General features: G+C 40.4%; 1 protein-coding gene across 4 annotated transcripts in view; it reads left to right on the forward strand.

The window, feature by feature from the left end:
• pak5 (p21 protein (Cdc42/Rac)-activated kinase 5) overlaps window positions 1-13,862 on the forward strand; it is a 75,555-nt gene that overhangs the window by 31,483 nt on the left and 30,210 nt on the right. For 2 of the 4 annotated variants that reach the window (XM_032584658.1, XM_032584656.1), the window contains exons 2-3: window positions 2,868-3,091; window positions 4,886-4,930. In XM_032584658.1, coding sequence (XP_032440549.1) covers window positions 2,888-3,091; window positions 4,886-4,930 — 249 coding nt within the window. In that variant the 5' untranslated portion in view covers window positions 2,868-2,887. Of the gene's footprint in view, window positions 1-2,867; window positions 3,092-4,885; window positions 4,931-13,116; window positions 13,388-13,862 lie in introns of those variants that run through there. The other 2 variants (XM_032584657.1, XM_032584659.1) reach the window with 2 other exon arrangements.

Here is a 13,862-nt window from a genome sequence, read left to right on the forward strand (position 1 = left end):
AAGTTCTCGCTGCTCAGTTGTAATTCTTCTAAAATCTATTTTTCACTCCTGAATCCTTAGCGATCGTAAATTGTGATGGTTGTTTCTTTAGCGGACACATCCCAAAACGCCACCAGATGATCCTCAACCTTCGATCCATCCATTCCTTCACTTATTTCAGGTGTGTGTGACCTACTCAAGACTCGATTTTGTCCTTTAGACTCAAGTCGTACCTGAGTTGCAAAAACGAGTCGCTTGTCTCAGACTTTTGCATGTCTTGACTGTTCAAATTTGAGTCCTTGCGTCCAATCTTTATCTCGTGTAATCAAGAGGAAAAGCAAGTCGGTATGTAAGCAACAGATGCAGGTCTAACTGCACGTTTTACTGTGAAGGGACTTGATTACAAGCCTTACTCCCTTCTGATTCAGTTGTAGTGATTCACTCCACAACTAGCAAAGCCCAGTTTAGTCACTATAGGATTTAATGCACTCACTACTGAAAGGATGTTTGCAGAAGACTCCTTCTAGCTTAAATCACAGCAGTGTCTAAATGTCTGTATTTTATTTAGCACAGTACACCTCAAGCACAGGCTCTGAAAATAACCAGGTCAAAAACTCTGGGTCTGTTTATGGATTTTAGCCAACAGCCAGAACAGCTGTATATGCGTCTATATCACATTTTTTATAGCTAAATGGATTGAATTAATAATATAAAAAAAAGTGTCATATTTCTTCTTCTTTTTTTTTTTTTAGAGCCACAGTTAAATCAGCCTCCAAAATAAGTTCTCTTAAGATTCTGAATGCTAATGATCACTTTTCACACGGATGATTTAAAATTACAAGCAATTTTCTTATGACTCATAAATTTATGGTTAAAAGTGGCTCATTGTTTAAATGAACCCTACTGGATGTTTTTTTCATTTGAACTAAAATAGCTACATTTTTAAAATGATAATTTTACAATCATGTAAACCGAGGATATGTAAACATGCCTGTGTGATGAAGGATCTCACCGAACTAAAACACCTTTTTGAATCTGCATTGAATTCTTGAAGCGGTGTCCTGCATATTCATGTGTTACCGCTCAGTTTTGTCTCCTAATTTTTTTTTTCTTCTTTAACCTCCTGCTTATGTTCCTCCTCAGCTCTCATGTTCTGTCTTCATCAACCCCCCACATCCTGGTGCTTTCCCATCAATTTATCTCTCCATCTTTCCTGTTTGAGGCCACTAATTTAGCCTGGCTGGCTCTCCTCCCCCGGCAGCAAAGGAAACGACACAGAGCGATTTACATGATTGCATTTTTGCCACGTCTGTTTAAAGTTGCTTTGAGAACCTTACTCGGGTGACTCCTCAGTGTGTGCATCTGAAAGAGAGTCCCTGCCAAGGAAAGTTAGTCATTCTCTCAGTCCAGATTTAATTAACACTTTGCAGCAAGTGACCTCCCTGTTACTAAGAAGCTTGTTGCTAAACTCTGTTTACACAGAATCGTTTCCTGGCTCTGCATATGTTTTTGCAGGTTTTATAAAAGCGCAGATGTTTTAAAGAATGTCATTTTTTGTAATGTTTAAAAACTGAAATGTTTGAAGAGTCGTGCGCCGATATTAACAGGCAGTTAAAATCGGTGTTCGGGAGCTTCCTGGGACTGTTTGGGAGTTTTAATGAATGCTGCCTGCAACAGCAACACGTGGATGCTGTCAAAACTATAACAACCAGCAGCTGTTTTAAAACCAATTAAAGATTATGTGTTAGTTGATAAAATAATTAACCCTAACGGTATTGTAATCTTAAAATGTCATTAAAACAAACCCAACATATCGTAAAACCCATGAAAAGTACACTTTTCTCCTGCCGGTGTAATAAATATAAATGTTTCTGGTAATTTTTTCTGTCTCTTCGTGACTAAAAGTTATGGAGAGGCAGGAAAAAATTGAATATTTGCAATAAGTACATGCATTTTATGTTAGATGCTAAGCTAAAAAATAAATGATTAAAGATTTTTTTGTTTTAAAACAAACAAACAATTTACCTGATTTTCATTTAAAAACTGTAAGATAGCGGCAGAGGGGGCCAAAGTTTTTATGAGGATTAAATTCAAGCGATACCGCTTTAATTTATAAAAAGAATTGTGCACAGCAGACTGTGCTAAAGCCGTAGCAGAGAGCGAGGGGGAAAACAAGAATGTGGGGTGGACTGTTGTCAGAAGACAGTGCCTCCTTGACCAGACTGGCACAATAGTTTTCTTTCACAGCTGCAACAACAGAGTCATGACATTTTGTTCTTGTGACTGGGCACCGCGCAAATTCCCAAACCAACAGAATCACAATAGGGCACACACAGAGGTCCCAATCACAGACCTGACCGCTGAGAGCAGTGTACTTTTGACCGCAAGCTGGAGGCAAACGTGAATGGTGGAAAATGTTACCATTTTCGCCCATTTGTGAAAAGGCGGTAAATCTATTTCCACTTGAGGATTTGTTGGTTTCAGCTGTTGTATTGTTGCTCGGAGGTTTCCCAACATCAGCTTTGGAATAATCTCCAAACCTTTTACCTGCCGAACTGATAAAGACAAGAAGGAGCCATATTTGTTCAAGAGACAAAGTCTAACACTAAAAAAAGAAGATTTTAAATCCTAATTTTTAGCATAAGATGAGAAATTTTTAACTGAGTCAAGCAGTGGCAGTTGTAGCATTTATTGAGTAAAACCCTCATTTATCATCTGTCCACTGCCCTCCTGTCCTAGTGCCACCCTGGGCAACTGCCCACATGACCCGCCACTAGAGTTGAGTATAAAAAGTTTACAGATATGTTGATGAAGGGCGCAGGCTTTACCCTTTCCTGTCCGTCGTTATTTCTGCGCCGTGCTAATGTGCGTTTCCTTTGGGTTGCCAGGTTTGCCAGGGTTTTCCAGCATGTTTGGGAAGAAGAAGAAACGGCTGGAGATCTCAGCCCCGTCTAACTTTGAGCACCGGGTCCACACGGGCTTTGACCCACGGGAGCAGAAGTTCACCGGGTTGCCACAGCAATGGCAGAGCCTGCTGGCCGACACCGCCAACCGGCCCAAGCCCATGGTGGACCCCTCCTACATCACCCCCATCCAGCTGGCGCCAATGAAGGTACAACACGAGTGTGCAGAGGGCATCTGGCCTGGGCGCCGAGGACAAGTCATTGCCATGTCTCCGTCTGTTGCGGTCATCGTTTGTCCTGCGTCATCGCTGTCTCCACTCACCCACGTCCCTCCTCTTTCTGTCTCTGTACGCTTTTCTTTATGCTGTGTTTTCTTGTTCCTGTCTTGAATCTTTGCTCTCTCTCTTTGTGTAGGTGTCGGTCTCTTCTCACCTCTTCTCTTCCCACTTGTTACCCTCTTCCATTAGAGAAACAAAGTGGATACTCCTCCAATCTGGCCACCATAACCAATCAAATATCTGAAATTATTACAGCGTTGTCTCCATTTTAACCTTCACTAGTTAGTTTCCTCTGACATTATGCGATGCACATTTACAGATCAACAAAACTGATAAACCAAATATTTATTAAAACATGTGATAAAACCCCTGCTAAAACTTAATTCTCGATTTGATATTGACTGAAACAATTTCCCTGCCTCTCTGTGTTGATCTAAAACTATTTTTGTCTCTTCAATTTAGGGAGCTGCTATTCATAGAAAATTATTGATGTTTTCAAAAATCTCTTAGTGAGATATTGCCATTACAGTGCCTTGCAAAACATTTAATTGTAAAGTGGTAGAATTAGAAAAGCCGTGTGAAGACTCTTCTTCCTATATCAGCTCAAGCTCAGTCAGATTATGTGTGGAGTGTTGGTGAACATCAGTTTTGTCTTGCCACAGATCCACAGTTTGAGTCTGAGCCGGACATTGACTGGGCCATTTCAGGATTGCCTCTACCCATCTTCCCATCAAGTCTAACCAGTTTCCCAAAACTGGGAAAGCAAAAACAAACATGTATAATTAAATGAAAAAAAACAAAAAAACAATAGCAACTGCAAAATAGTCCAACAACAACAACAAAAAAAGAGAGTAATGTCAACATAACATGTTCAAAAGGCAGTTGGAAGAAGCATGTGCTTGGTTGTTCTTATTTTTTAAACTACCAATTACTAGTTGATATCAATATTCTGCTTCTTGAGCAGTTTTACTTCAGCCTTCACAATTATACGCTACCTTATTGACCTTTGACAAACAAATCTCAGTTTTAAAGGAGTTTGCGGTTGTATTTTTGCAAGGCACTGCACATGGCAGACGACCCAGCACTAAATCCGGTGGGACTTTTGACCCAAAACATAAAAAAAGCCTCTCTAAATAAATTTTCTGGAATTTATCTGATTTACGTATGTCTTCCATTTAGCATTTAAACCTGCCATCATGTGAAACCATCTTGCATGCCAATGCTTCTCTTCAGTCTGTGTAACTCCTCTGTGAACGTGTGTTTCCTCTCCTCTCTCTGAGTGTCTCCTCTGATGTGTTGTTGTTCATTGGTCCCGCTTAACACGTCACTTTGACACGTTCAGTCCATTGAAAACAGTCAGTGACTATTTATGCCTCCCCCCCCCTTTACACTTGGGAAGATTTCTCAAATTGCACCTTGATGCTTGTGCTCAACTTTCAGTCGGTTGCACCAGAACAAGGTTTTGTTGCTTAAATTGAGCCACAGTTTCTCTGCTAACGTAAATCTTTTCAAACACTTGTGTCATTTGTAACTGAACGCTCATGTAGGGGCCCGTATTGCTTAGAAGCACATTGTCTATTAGTCCTAGAGGAACCGCTTTCAGGTCCTCCTGACAAGAACACCTGAACTCAGGGAAAATTCAGTAACGGAGAACAGCAATATGCCACAGGAGATATCTCTGAAGAGGGGGAAACAAGAACAATAATTCTCTTGCTCTCTTCACAGATATCTCCCCAGAAAGTCCGGTCGTCTGAAACGCCGTTGCCCAAAGTATGACCTCCTCTTTCCTTTCTGTTTTCAACCCCTCCCCCTCTGTCCCTCTCCTCCTTTTATTTTTATTATTTCTTTTTTTGTTCCTTTCCTAACGGCCACCTTCACACAGTCCAAACTCAGCCGTTTTGCTTCCACGTGTCTCCCCTGCTGCCTGCTGCCATGCATTTTCAGGTGGAGGTGGAATGTCAGCAGGGACAGGGAAGAGACAGAGAACGACTCCACACATGACATAACCGCATCGCTGTGCCGAAAGTCTTTTCTTAGAACTCATCCCCACTCCTCCTGTGTTGTCTTGCGCATGAAAACCTCCGTAGAAAAGATAAGACTTAAACTCTGGCGGCATGCTTCCCTTTTGTTTTCCCAATTGCTGCAGAGCACCATTGAAAATGATGATGAAGATAATCACGATGATGATGATAACGATGGTTGCTGTGATGTGAAGTGCATGTTGTCATGGCAGCTGATTCTGCTCCGATGGAGGTCAGCGCTCTGTAGAAAATGGGTCACGGAGGGTTTGCATGAGTTAGAGGAACCCTTCGTTTCATGTCGTCTTTGAACTTGAGCTACTCAAACTTGGGGCGGGCGGAGGGACATTTCCTGTCCTCTTCTTTTCCTCCTTAGCGCTGCTTCTCTGCTGTTTCCAGCGCATTAAAACACAGTTAGCATGCCGGATCGTGACGGCACACGACTGTGTGCAAGTTGAGGAAACCATCGGCAAATTTCTAAAAGGAGGGGAAAAAAAAGTATTAAAAAAATCAGGCTCTAGTTTCTGTTCGGCATCTTCAGGTGATGATCACACTAACCCTAAGCCTAAAACCGAAAGAACAGGATGGAATCAGAGCAAAGCGTTGCTTACTCCAAGCAGATGGTTTGCTGAGACATCAATTGTTGTCCAAGCTGTTTCACAAAATGAAGGATTTAGTTTTGGACTAGAGACTGAGACTACAGGACTCAATCTCTAGTCCAAAAGATTCTGCAAAAACTTGCAAGTCTTTGGAGCTACTAAACTTCAAATGTGCCTCCGGATGAGCTCACTTGTCTTTTCTTTTCTCCAGTAAAAAAAAAAAAAAAAAAAAATCATGTTTTTTTTTGCACCTTCACTGTAAATTTGGGAGTTGGACGTCTGCGGTTGTAAAGCAATTCATGATAAAGTAACGTCATTCCTGTGACGTAAAGTCATTCTAATCAGATTCCAGAGAAAGTGCTGGACGCGACTGAAGTGTTAACCAGCTGAATGGACCACACGGTAATGAATAACTGCCTTACTTCTTACCTGTCGCTGTGCACTTCTGGTCAGCTGGCTGAAAGAAGGCTACCACAATGTTCCCCGCCTTAAGGCTATTTGGGTGGTTAGGAAATATGTCTAGTTGCGAAAAATATGGAAAGTCTTGGTGTGGAAACCTCATTGCTTCAATAGTGACAAACGTGAAAAGAGGGCTGCTTTGCTTATTTATTTTTAACAGTTCTAAAATTTGGAGTAAAATTACACTGGACCAACAGTTTTCACCGTAAAATAGTTGCTTCTGAATTGGATTTAGAAATGCTCATCAGAAATTTCCAAAATTCTCAAAAAACCCCCCAAAATTACTTCTTCATTAAAATAATTTATTAGGATGTTTAGAGTAAAAATATCAGTTGATAATGTCAAGCCACATCTCAATTGATTTAGTTGAGACTAAAGTACATCAATTACTATAAAAAATTCAGCCGAGACAAAAGATTTACTTGAGTATTACTTCAGAACTTTTTCTTTCCAAACCAATGCACAAAAAAGACAGCAAACAGCTGTCTGTGTCCTGTATTTGTGGTTTTATATTCCTTGCACTTGTCATTTATTCCCCAGTCTTGCCTCTTGAATTTCATTAGTGTTTTTTTTAACTGTTTTGTTTTGTTTTGTTTTGGGGGGGTGAGGGGGGTCAGGTGTGCAATCATCTGTGAAACTCATAAATAACATTCATAAGTTACAAGAGCGGCAATAAGTTGCTGGCTGGGACTCGTGCCTTCCCTGCCACAATATTTAACAGCGACGCCAGTGAACATGCACAGATGAAATCTTTCTGCATGTTTTCAAGGTTATCACTTACCTTACTTCGTTTTTCTCTTCCAGGTAAAACGACCTTATTCTCCCCAATACAAGTCCCGCACATTGAAAATTAATGAAGTATTCCCAAAAATGATATTTCATTCATGCTTTTGTTCTTCAGGGCGATTCATGCTTCATTTTTTTCACAGTTACGTTAGTCATTATTACGTCATGTTGGTTTTCAGGAAGTAATTATACGTAACCCTGTAAATTCTATGTGATTCATATCTATTCTTTGTTGCGTTCATTGTCATCTGTAGTCAATTGGTTGGATGGTTAAACTAACGCTGCTTAAAACCTGTTATCAAGCCAGGAGCGACTTATCTCTTAACCAGCAAACTTCAAGTTTGCTTTCAGCTTTTTCTACTTGTTGCTCTGTTAAAGTAAGAAAAACAAAAAGGTGTGAAATACAATTATAAAAACTACTTAAAAAACTAAATTCAGCAGTGAGTTATTTTATATTTTTGCTGTCATACCACAAAATAAGGTCAACATTATTATAGAAGTTGTAATCAATATGTCGCAAATTAACAACAGTTGGAAATACAGTTGATTTTTTTTTTTTTGGTTTTAAATAAAAACTATCACGTCACGTTTGAGTTTCATACTTTGAAACTCAAATGTGTTGATGGCTGTTACAGCCTGATGGCTACACGATTCAATTTCACTTAACTTGCTAATGGCTGAAAAAAAAAGAAGAGCAAATGCTGGAAACAAAATATTTTATCATGTCATCATTAAAGAAGTACCAACCAAAATGACAGATTTATTTCTACAATGGGATCAACAAACCCCTCAGTGGACTGACTTTAAAAGTGGCGAAATGAATGCTTTAATGTGGCTCACATTGTGCCCTGACGATAAAAAAAAATCTGGAGAAATATTCTGATCCTCCCAAAAATAAAGGCCTTATCATAAAAGAAACAAGAAAAAGTAAATGTGAAAAGATGCATTTGTTGGGTGGAGGAAATGGTCAGAGGAAAATAACAAAATAATTTACAAGCTGTGAGATTTACCAAGGTTATTCCTTTTATAAGTACTAATTATTGATTTATTCAGTTTCCCAACTTTTTTTTTTTTTTTTACATCAAAAATACATAATCTTCAGTTTAATGTCTTCGTGGTTGGATTTCATCTCAAAATATTATATCTGGGTCACTCGCATCTATAACCGCCTGCTCTTCCTCACACATATGGAAACCAACAGATTCGTGGGGTCAGTGTACTGGTTTGAAGCAAGAAGGTACATTTTCATCCATCTGGAAGATTAATTTTTGATCTATATTTTTGAGATTTGTTGTATTAGATGTATGGTCAGTTTTCAGGAAGTCAGTACTGGTATTGTGTGTGTGTGTGTGGGTGTGTAGGTGTGTGTGTGCCCATGGCTTCCAAGATGGGCTCTGTTATTTATAGTGGCTCGATATCTTCCTCTCCTGGATGCTGTGACACTTAATGCTAGCTTGTTCTTCGAGGCAGACTCGCCTCTTACCCCCTGACCCCCGGCTCCAGCTCTTTCTACGGCGGCTGTGTGTGAAAATGTTTATGCCCACCCCAGGAAGGCGTGAATAACGCCGCCTCAAGTCTGGCACACCTCCGGAGATGTTAACCTGTCGGCGTGTAGATGCTACTTTTAGACGATATCTAATGAGCATGTAAACACGGCCAGTGTGGCCTCAGGCTCCCTCGCTCGTTGTTTATTCGCAGGTTTGTAGTTTTTGTCGCCGGGCTGCTCACCTCAGTTGATAATTTGTATCGCTTAAAGGCCTCATCCAGCCTCCCACAAGCCGTTAGCACACATGCTAATCCAGAACGCTATAGTCCAGCGTTTCCCAATTCCGGTCCTCAGGCCCCCCCTGCTCTGCATGTTTTAGATGTGCCTCTATTCCAGAGCAGCTGATTCAAATGATTGCATGACCATCAAGTGCTGCAGAAACCTGTTGATCACCCATATATTCCAGTGTTGTATAGTAACGAAGTAAAAATACTTCACTACTTTACTTAAGTACATTTTGGAGTACTTCATACTTTCCTGGAGTATGAAAATGTTTGATGACTTTCACTTTTACTTCACTATATTTCCGAACTCAATTGCGTACTTTTACTCCGATACATTTTCAATGTGTGGTTTAGTTACTCGTTACAAAAAAGCGAGAGAGAGAAACGAAGTGTTTTGACCCCACCTACTGATTAGCAAGCAGGCTACCGAACAAAGTCGTAGCCTGCTTGCCTGGCTTGTTCATCACCTCCAATAGGATACACCTGTTTCGCTTCTCCCATTGTTGGGGAAATCAGAAATCGGAACACCTTGCATCGGGTGGGAGGGGGGTCGAACAGAGAAGAGTGCTGCCCGCACTGACGCGGCTCAGGGATTACGTGACACGCAGCGCCGTGCCCTATAATCCACTGTAAGCTATGTAATGTGTTTTGAGGCAATTGACCAAGATCCCGGACAATTTTTAAATTCCCCCCGGACATCTTTTTAGGTCTGAAAAGTAGGACATGTCCGGGAAAAAGAGGACGTCTGGTCACCCTAGTTCAATGGGGGACAGAAGCCATAGCGATAGCAATTTAGACTAAATTTAACGAATATAGGAAAGGCATGCAAGTTCAAAACCACAAACCATTAACATGTGCTACTCTTTAAAACTGGAACAATTTATTAGCAGGTTTCATTTTGCCTGCACTTGGTTGGGTACATTATTTTAAGTTTATTTGACAAGTTTACCAAGATATAAGAAATGTCATTCAAACTTGCCTTGTTTTACTTTTTACTTGTACTTTTCATTACATTACTTGAGTACATCCATTTTTACAGTAATTTCCATACTTAAGTACAAGAAGTTTCAGATACTTTAAGACTTTTACTCAAGTAACATTTCAGTCAGTGACTTCGACTTTTACCAAAGTCGTATTTTGGAGAGGTACTTGTACTTTTACTTGACTCTGAGATTCCAGTACTTTATACAACACTGATATATTCAATCCAGGTGTGTAGCAGAAGGGAAACACCTAAAACATGCAGGGCAGGGGGGCCTGAGGACTGGAATTGGGAAACGCTGCTATAGTCTGACAAAATGCCTTAGCAACGTCTCCGCGTGTCTCTAAAAGTGTCAGCAAATGTTTAGTTAGTGCAACAAAACCCTTTCCTGTGTAGTGTGATTTGGTGTTGAACACAAAGTGCTGTGAGGAAGCTTTTTTTTTTTCATTTTGCTTTTGTTATTTTTTTGTCACACTTAATGTCAGACACAGATAACCAGAGGAAAAACACAAAGTTGTTTCAAAGCATGATTTTGTTTTAGAAGTGAGAAGCTAGCCAAACTAACTTGGCCTTATGTGAGAAGGAGATTGCCCCGCAAGTCAATATTTAGTGCCATCAAGCGTTTGTGATTAACCAGCAATAATTGTTTTACGTCACTGTGAAGTAATCTTGTCCAACTCCTTGATTTAATTTAGTTATATTGGAAGAGTTTTGCGAATGGACAATATTTTTAAGGCAATACCACACAGCATTTCATTGTATTTCAGCCTCGCCTTTGATTAGGACACTCTAAAAACCTTCATGTTTCTCTACATTTGGAGGCATTCCAAAGTGAACTTGCTGGTGTGCTTTCAATAATTGCGGTATAACTTAAATGTACTTGAGCTAAAGGTCTGAAGCAGATGTCCACACACTTTTGCATCAGGACTTTCTGGCGGAGAGCAAAATGTTTGGCTATATCGATTTCAAAGTTTGTTTGTTAAACCATAGACGCTGATCTCACTAGCAAGGGAGAACTTCAGAGAATTCAGGTGGTCAGTGTTTTCTGACCACCTATAAGTCGTTGATGGGCACTAAAAATAGTTTTGGTTAGCCGTCTACTCCTGGGAGAGCTCCCAAGTGTGCCAGTTTTCATTCTGTATGTGCATTACAGCTCTCAATTTGGTGCAAACGCTTCCTAACGCCTTAGAAATTGCTTGGTAGTCCATTCCATTGTTATAAATGTTAATAATTGTGTTGCTTGATTCTTCAGCCTGGCAGTAAAATTATGCCTAGTTATAGCTAGTGAAACTGAACAAATAAATGCTGTCAAAAACATTTAATTTCTGAGGTAATAACACGGGAGGGGAATTGCTTTTTCCACATAAGGTCAAGCCGGTCAGGTTTTTTTCTTCTTGGTAAATAAAATCATTAATTAAAGGCCTCAAGATGATCTTTGCCGGATATTAACACTTGATGAAATCGTTAAAGGACTGTAGTGTGTCTGTAGGTGTGTGCGTAGGTAGCGGCGTTAAGTTGTTGCATTCATTAGCACTGCAGGTGGAGAGCAGTGTCTTATATCAATATCAGGTTTGTGTTACACTTTGGCTTTGACACGTGTAAATCGCAGGCTCCTTTGGAGCTGATGAGGCATTTACCACATTGACATCTGTGTTAGTGTTTGTCTGTGCTGGTAGATTGATGTGTTTGTGCATGCCTGAATGGATATTTAGGGCTATTGGCTTGTTAATGCTATCTGCCGGACCCTGGTATCTCGTGTTTCCTCAACACTGAGCCTGTATTACATTTCTTTGGTCATTTAGGCCAGTGTTTCCCAACCCTGGCCCTCAAGACACACTGCCCTGCTTTTTTTTATTTTATAGACGTTTTCCTGCTTCTGCGCACTTGATTTGAATTGATGGCTTATTAACAGGCTTTTGCTGAACTGCAATCATTTGAATCAGGCAAACATCAAAAATATACAGGGCGCTTTGTCTCGAGGACTAGGGTTGAAAAACATTGACTTAAGAGACTGAAAGATGGGTAATAAGTTTAATGCAACTGACTAGTCACGTTTAAATAAATCTTTAAATGTTACCAAACCAGTTAAAATCCTCTCAGACCTCAAGATGTACCAATGAGGATTATCTTACTTATTTTTTTAAACTTATTCTGTTTGAAGTTTCAACCTGCTGATGCCAGTTTTAGCTGATCAGTTCAGCTTGTCGTTAAGAACCATAGTATAAAATTATAAAAAAAAGTATTTTAAATAGTCCTTATAGTCTAGCGTTCTGTCTATAATTAATTGTAGATGTAGACCTTTAGAGATATGCAGTGTGTCCAGTGTATTATCTAGCATTTTTTGATTTGCAGTAATGTCATTGTGAGTACGTGAAAGCTGCGCTTTCAGACTTGGAGCGAGATCATAACAGGTAATTTTCTTTGGAGGTCATGTTGAAACGGCTGAATGAGGCGGTATTCTCAGCTGATGCTGCGTAGCTCTGATGATGATGATGAAGGAATGAGACCGATTGTCGCCGATACACATGGATTTTTTTCTTGTAGTAGAAAATAAAAAGTTATTCTTAGTTTAACACATCAAGACAGAGACCGTCTCCTGGAAGTGCTGACTTGATTTCCTTACGGACGCCTGCTTTTTCTTTATATTTCCCTACTCTATTTGCAATCTCTTTATTTTTTAAACAATCTGCTGCTACTCCCCAGATATCTGAGCTGTAGGTTTACATGTAGCGCAGGTAGAGTGTAGGTGGTGGGGATATTTTAGGGAGCTGAACAGCTTGCTGCAGTAAGACCCATTATAGCTCCACTGAAAATATCTTGACTTGCATCATGGCAGAACTATGCACTTGAATGCAGAATTTTGAGGTAAATTTGCAGAAGATCTTGTTTAGGTGACATATTGTCTGTTTTATTTTAACAATATGCCCTCAGTGAAAGTATGAAAGAAACAAGTAATTTCCTTATTGATGATCTCACAACCAAAGCTTTTAAAAATGATTTGTGGCCGAGTCCGTGCCTGAATTCAGCTCTTCTTACCTGTTGGGTCTACTATTTGCCATTTTGTCGACTGTCTTAATGCTTATTGCACAACCGTTTTCAAAACCACATCCTAGTTTGAAGTGCATGAGCACCGTATAGGGCTGCACCAAATTAGAAAAAAATGCAATATGCGAAAATAATTGTGACTGTTATGACTGATAACGAATGTCTAGAATATTCCACAACTAATAGTCAGTTAGCTCGACATCTGAAGGTATACTTGGTTCTGCTCTAAATGTCAGTGGGTCAGTCGTCCAGCTTCCCCCACCAGTTTACTGGCAGGTTATGGAGAGGCGAAACTTGATCATTAGGTTCCTCAGCAGATAGTTTCAGTGGGCTTGGAGCCCGGTTTACAGTAAGGTCATGCAGCTGCAGAGAGGCTTGGGGACTTATTAGGGCAGGTGGACCAGTGGTGGCAGTTTTTTGGGGCTGTGGCATGCAGGAGGACTCAGTGGTTGAGGGGAGCAGTGGAGGTCTGGCGAAGCTTTAAGGTTCGAGACGAGGACAAGTCAAAGGAAGGATGAAGACCGAAGAGGCAGCAGTGTTAAAGCGCCGGGTTCACAGGCAGCTACAGGTGGGCTGTTTGACGTGCCATATTTCCTCCGATTCCAAACTGCATGTAGGCGTGGAGGCTATACATAGCTTTGTGTGCAACAGGTGCTTAATGCTAGCAGGTACGTGCACACCCCAAGCCAAACGGCAGCTACATTGGTGAAAGTTTTTTATTTGCATTTGCTTCGAAAGGTTTTTTTTTTTTATAGTTACACGTTAGACTGGTTGAACACAAATGTTCTTCATCTTGGCGTTTCTTGATTTATGGTTTCTTGTTCTCGTGTTTCGTGATGCAGTGCAGGTTTGTGCCCAGAGCAAAAGCGGCGCAGATCTACGTATGGCTAGAGAAGGGCAGCTTCTAAAAATAGCCTTCCTGATTTCCGAGGGTCACCCACTTCTTGCTTCAGAGGTGAAAATGCAAACCTTTGTCCCTCCTGAATAAGGAAGGAAGAATGAAGTCGCTGATGTGTGGACATCTGCTAAGCGTTTTATTGGAG

Source organism: Xiphophorus hellerii, chromosome 15 (genome assembly GCF_003331165.1).
Source record: "Xiphophorus hellerii strain 12219 chromosome 15, Xiphophorus_hellerii-4.1, whole genome shotgun sequence".
NCBI classification, from domain to species: domain Eukaryota; kingdom Metazoa; phylum Chordata; class Actinopteri; order Cyprinodontiformes; family Poeciliidae; genus Xiphophorus; species Xiphophorus hellerii.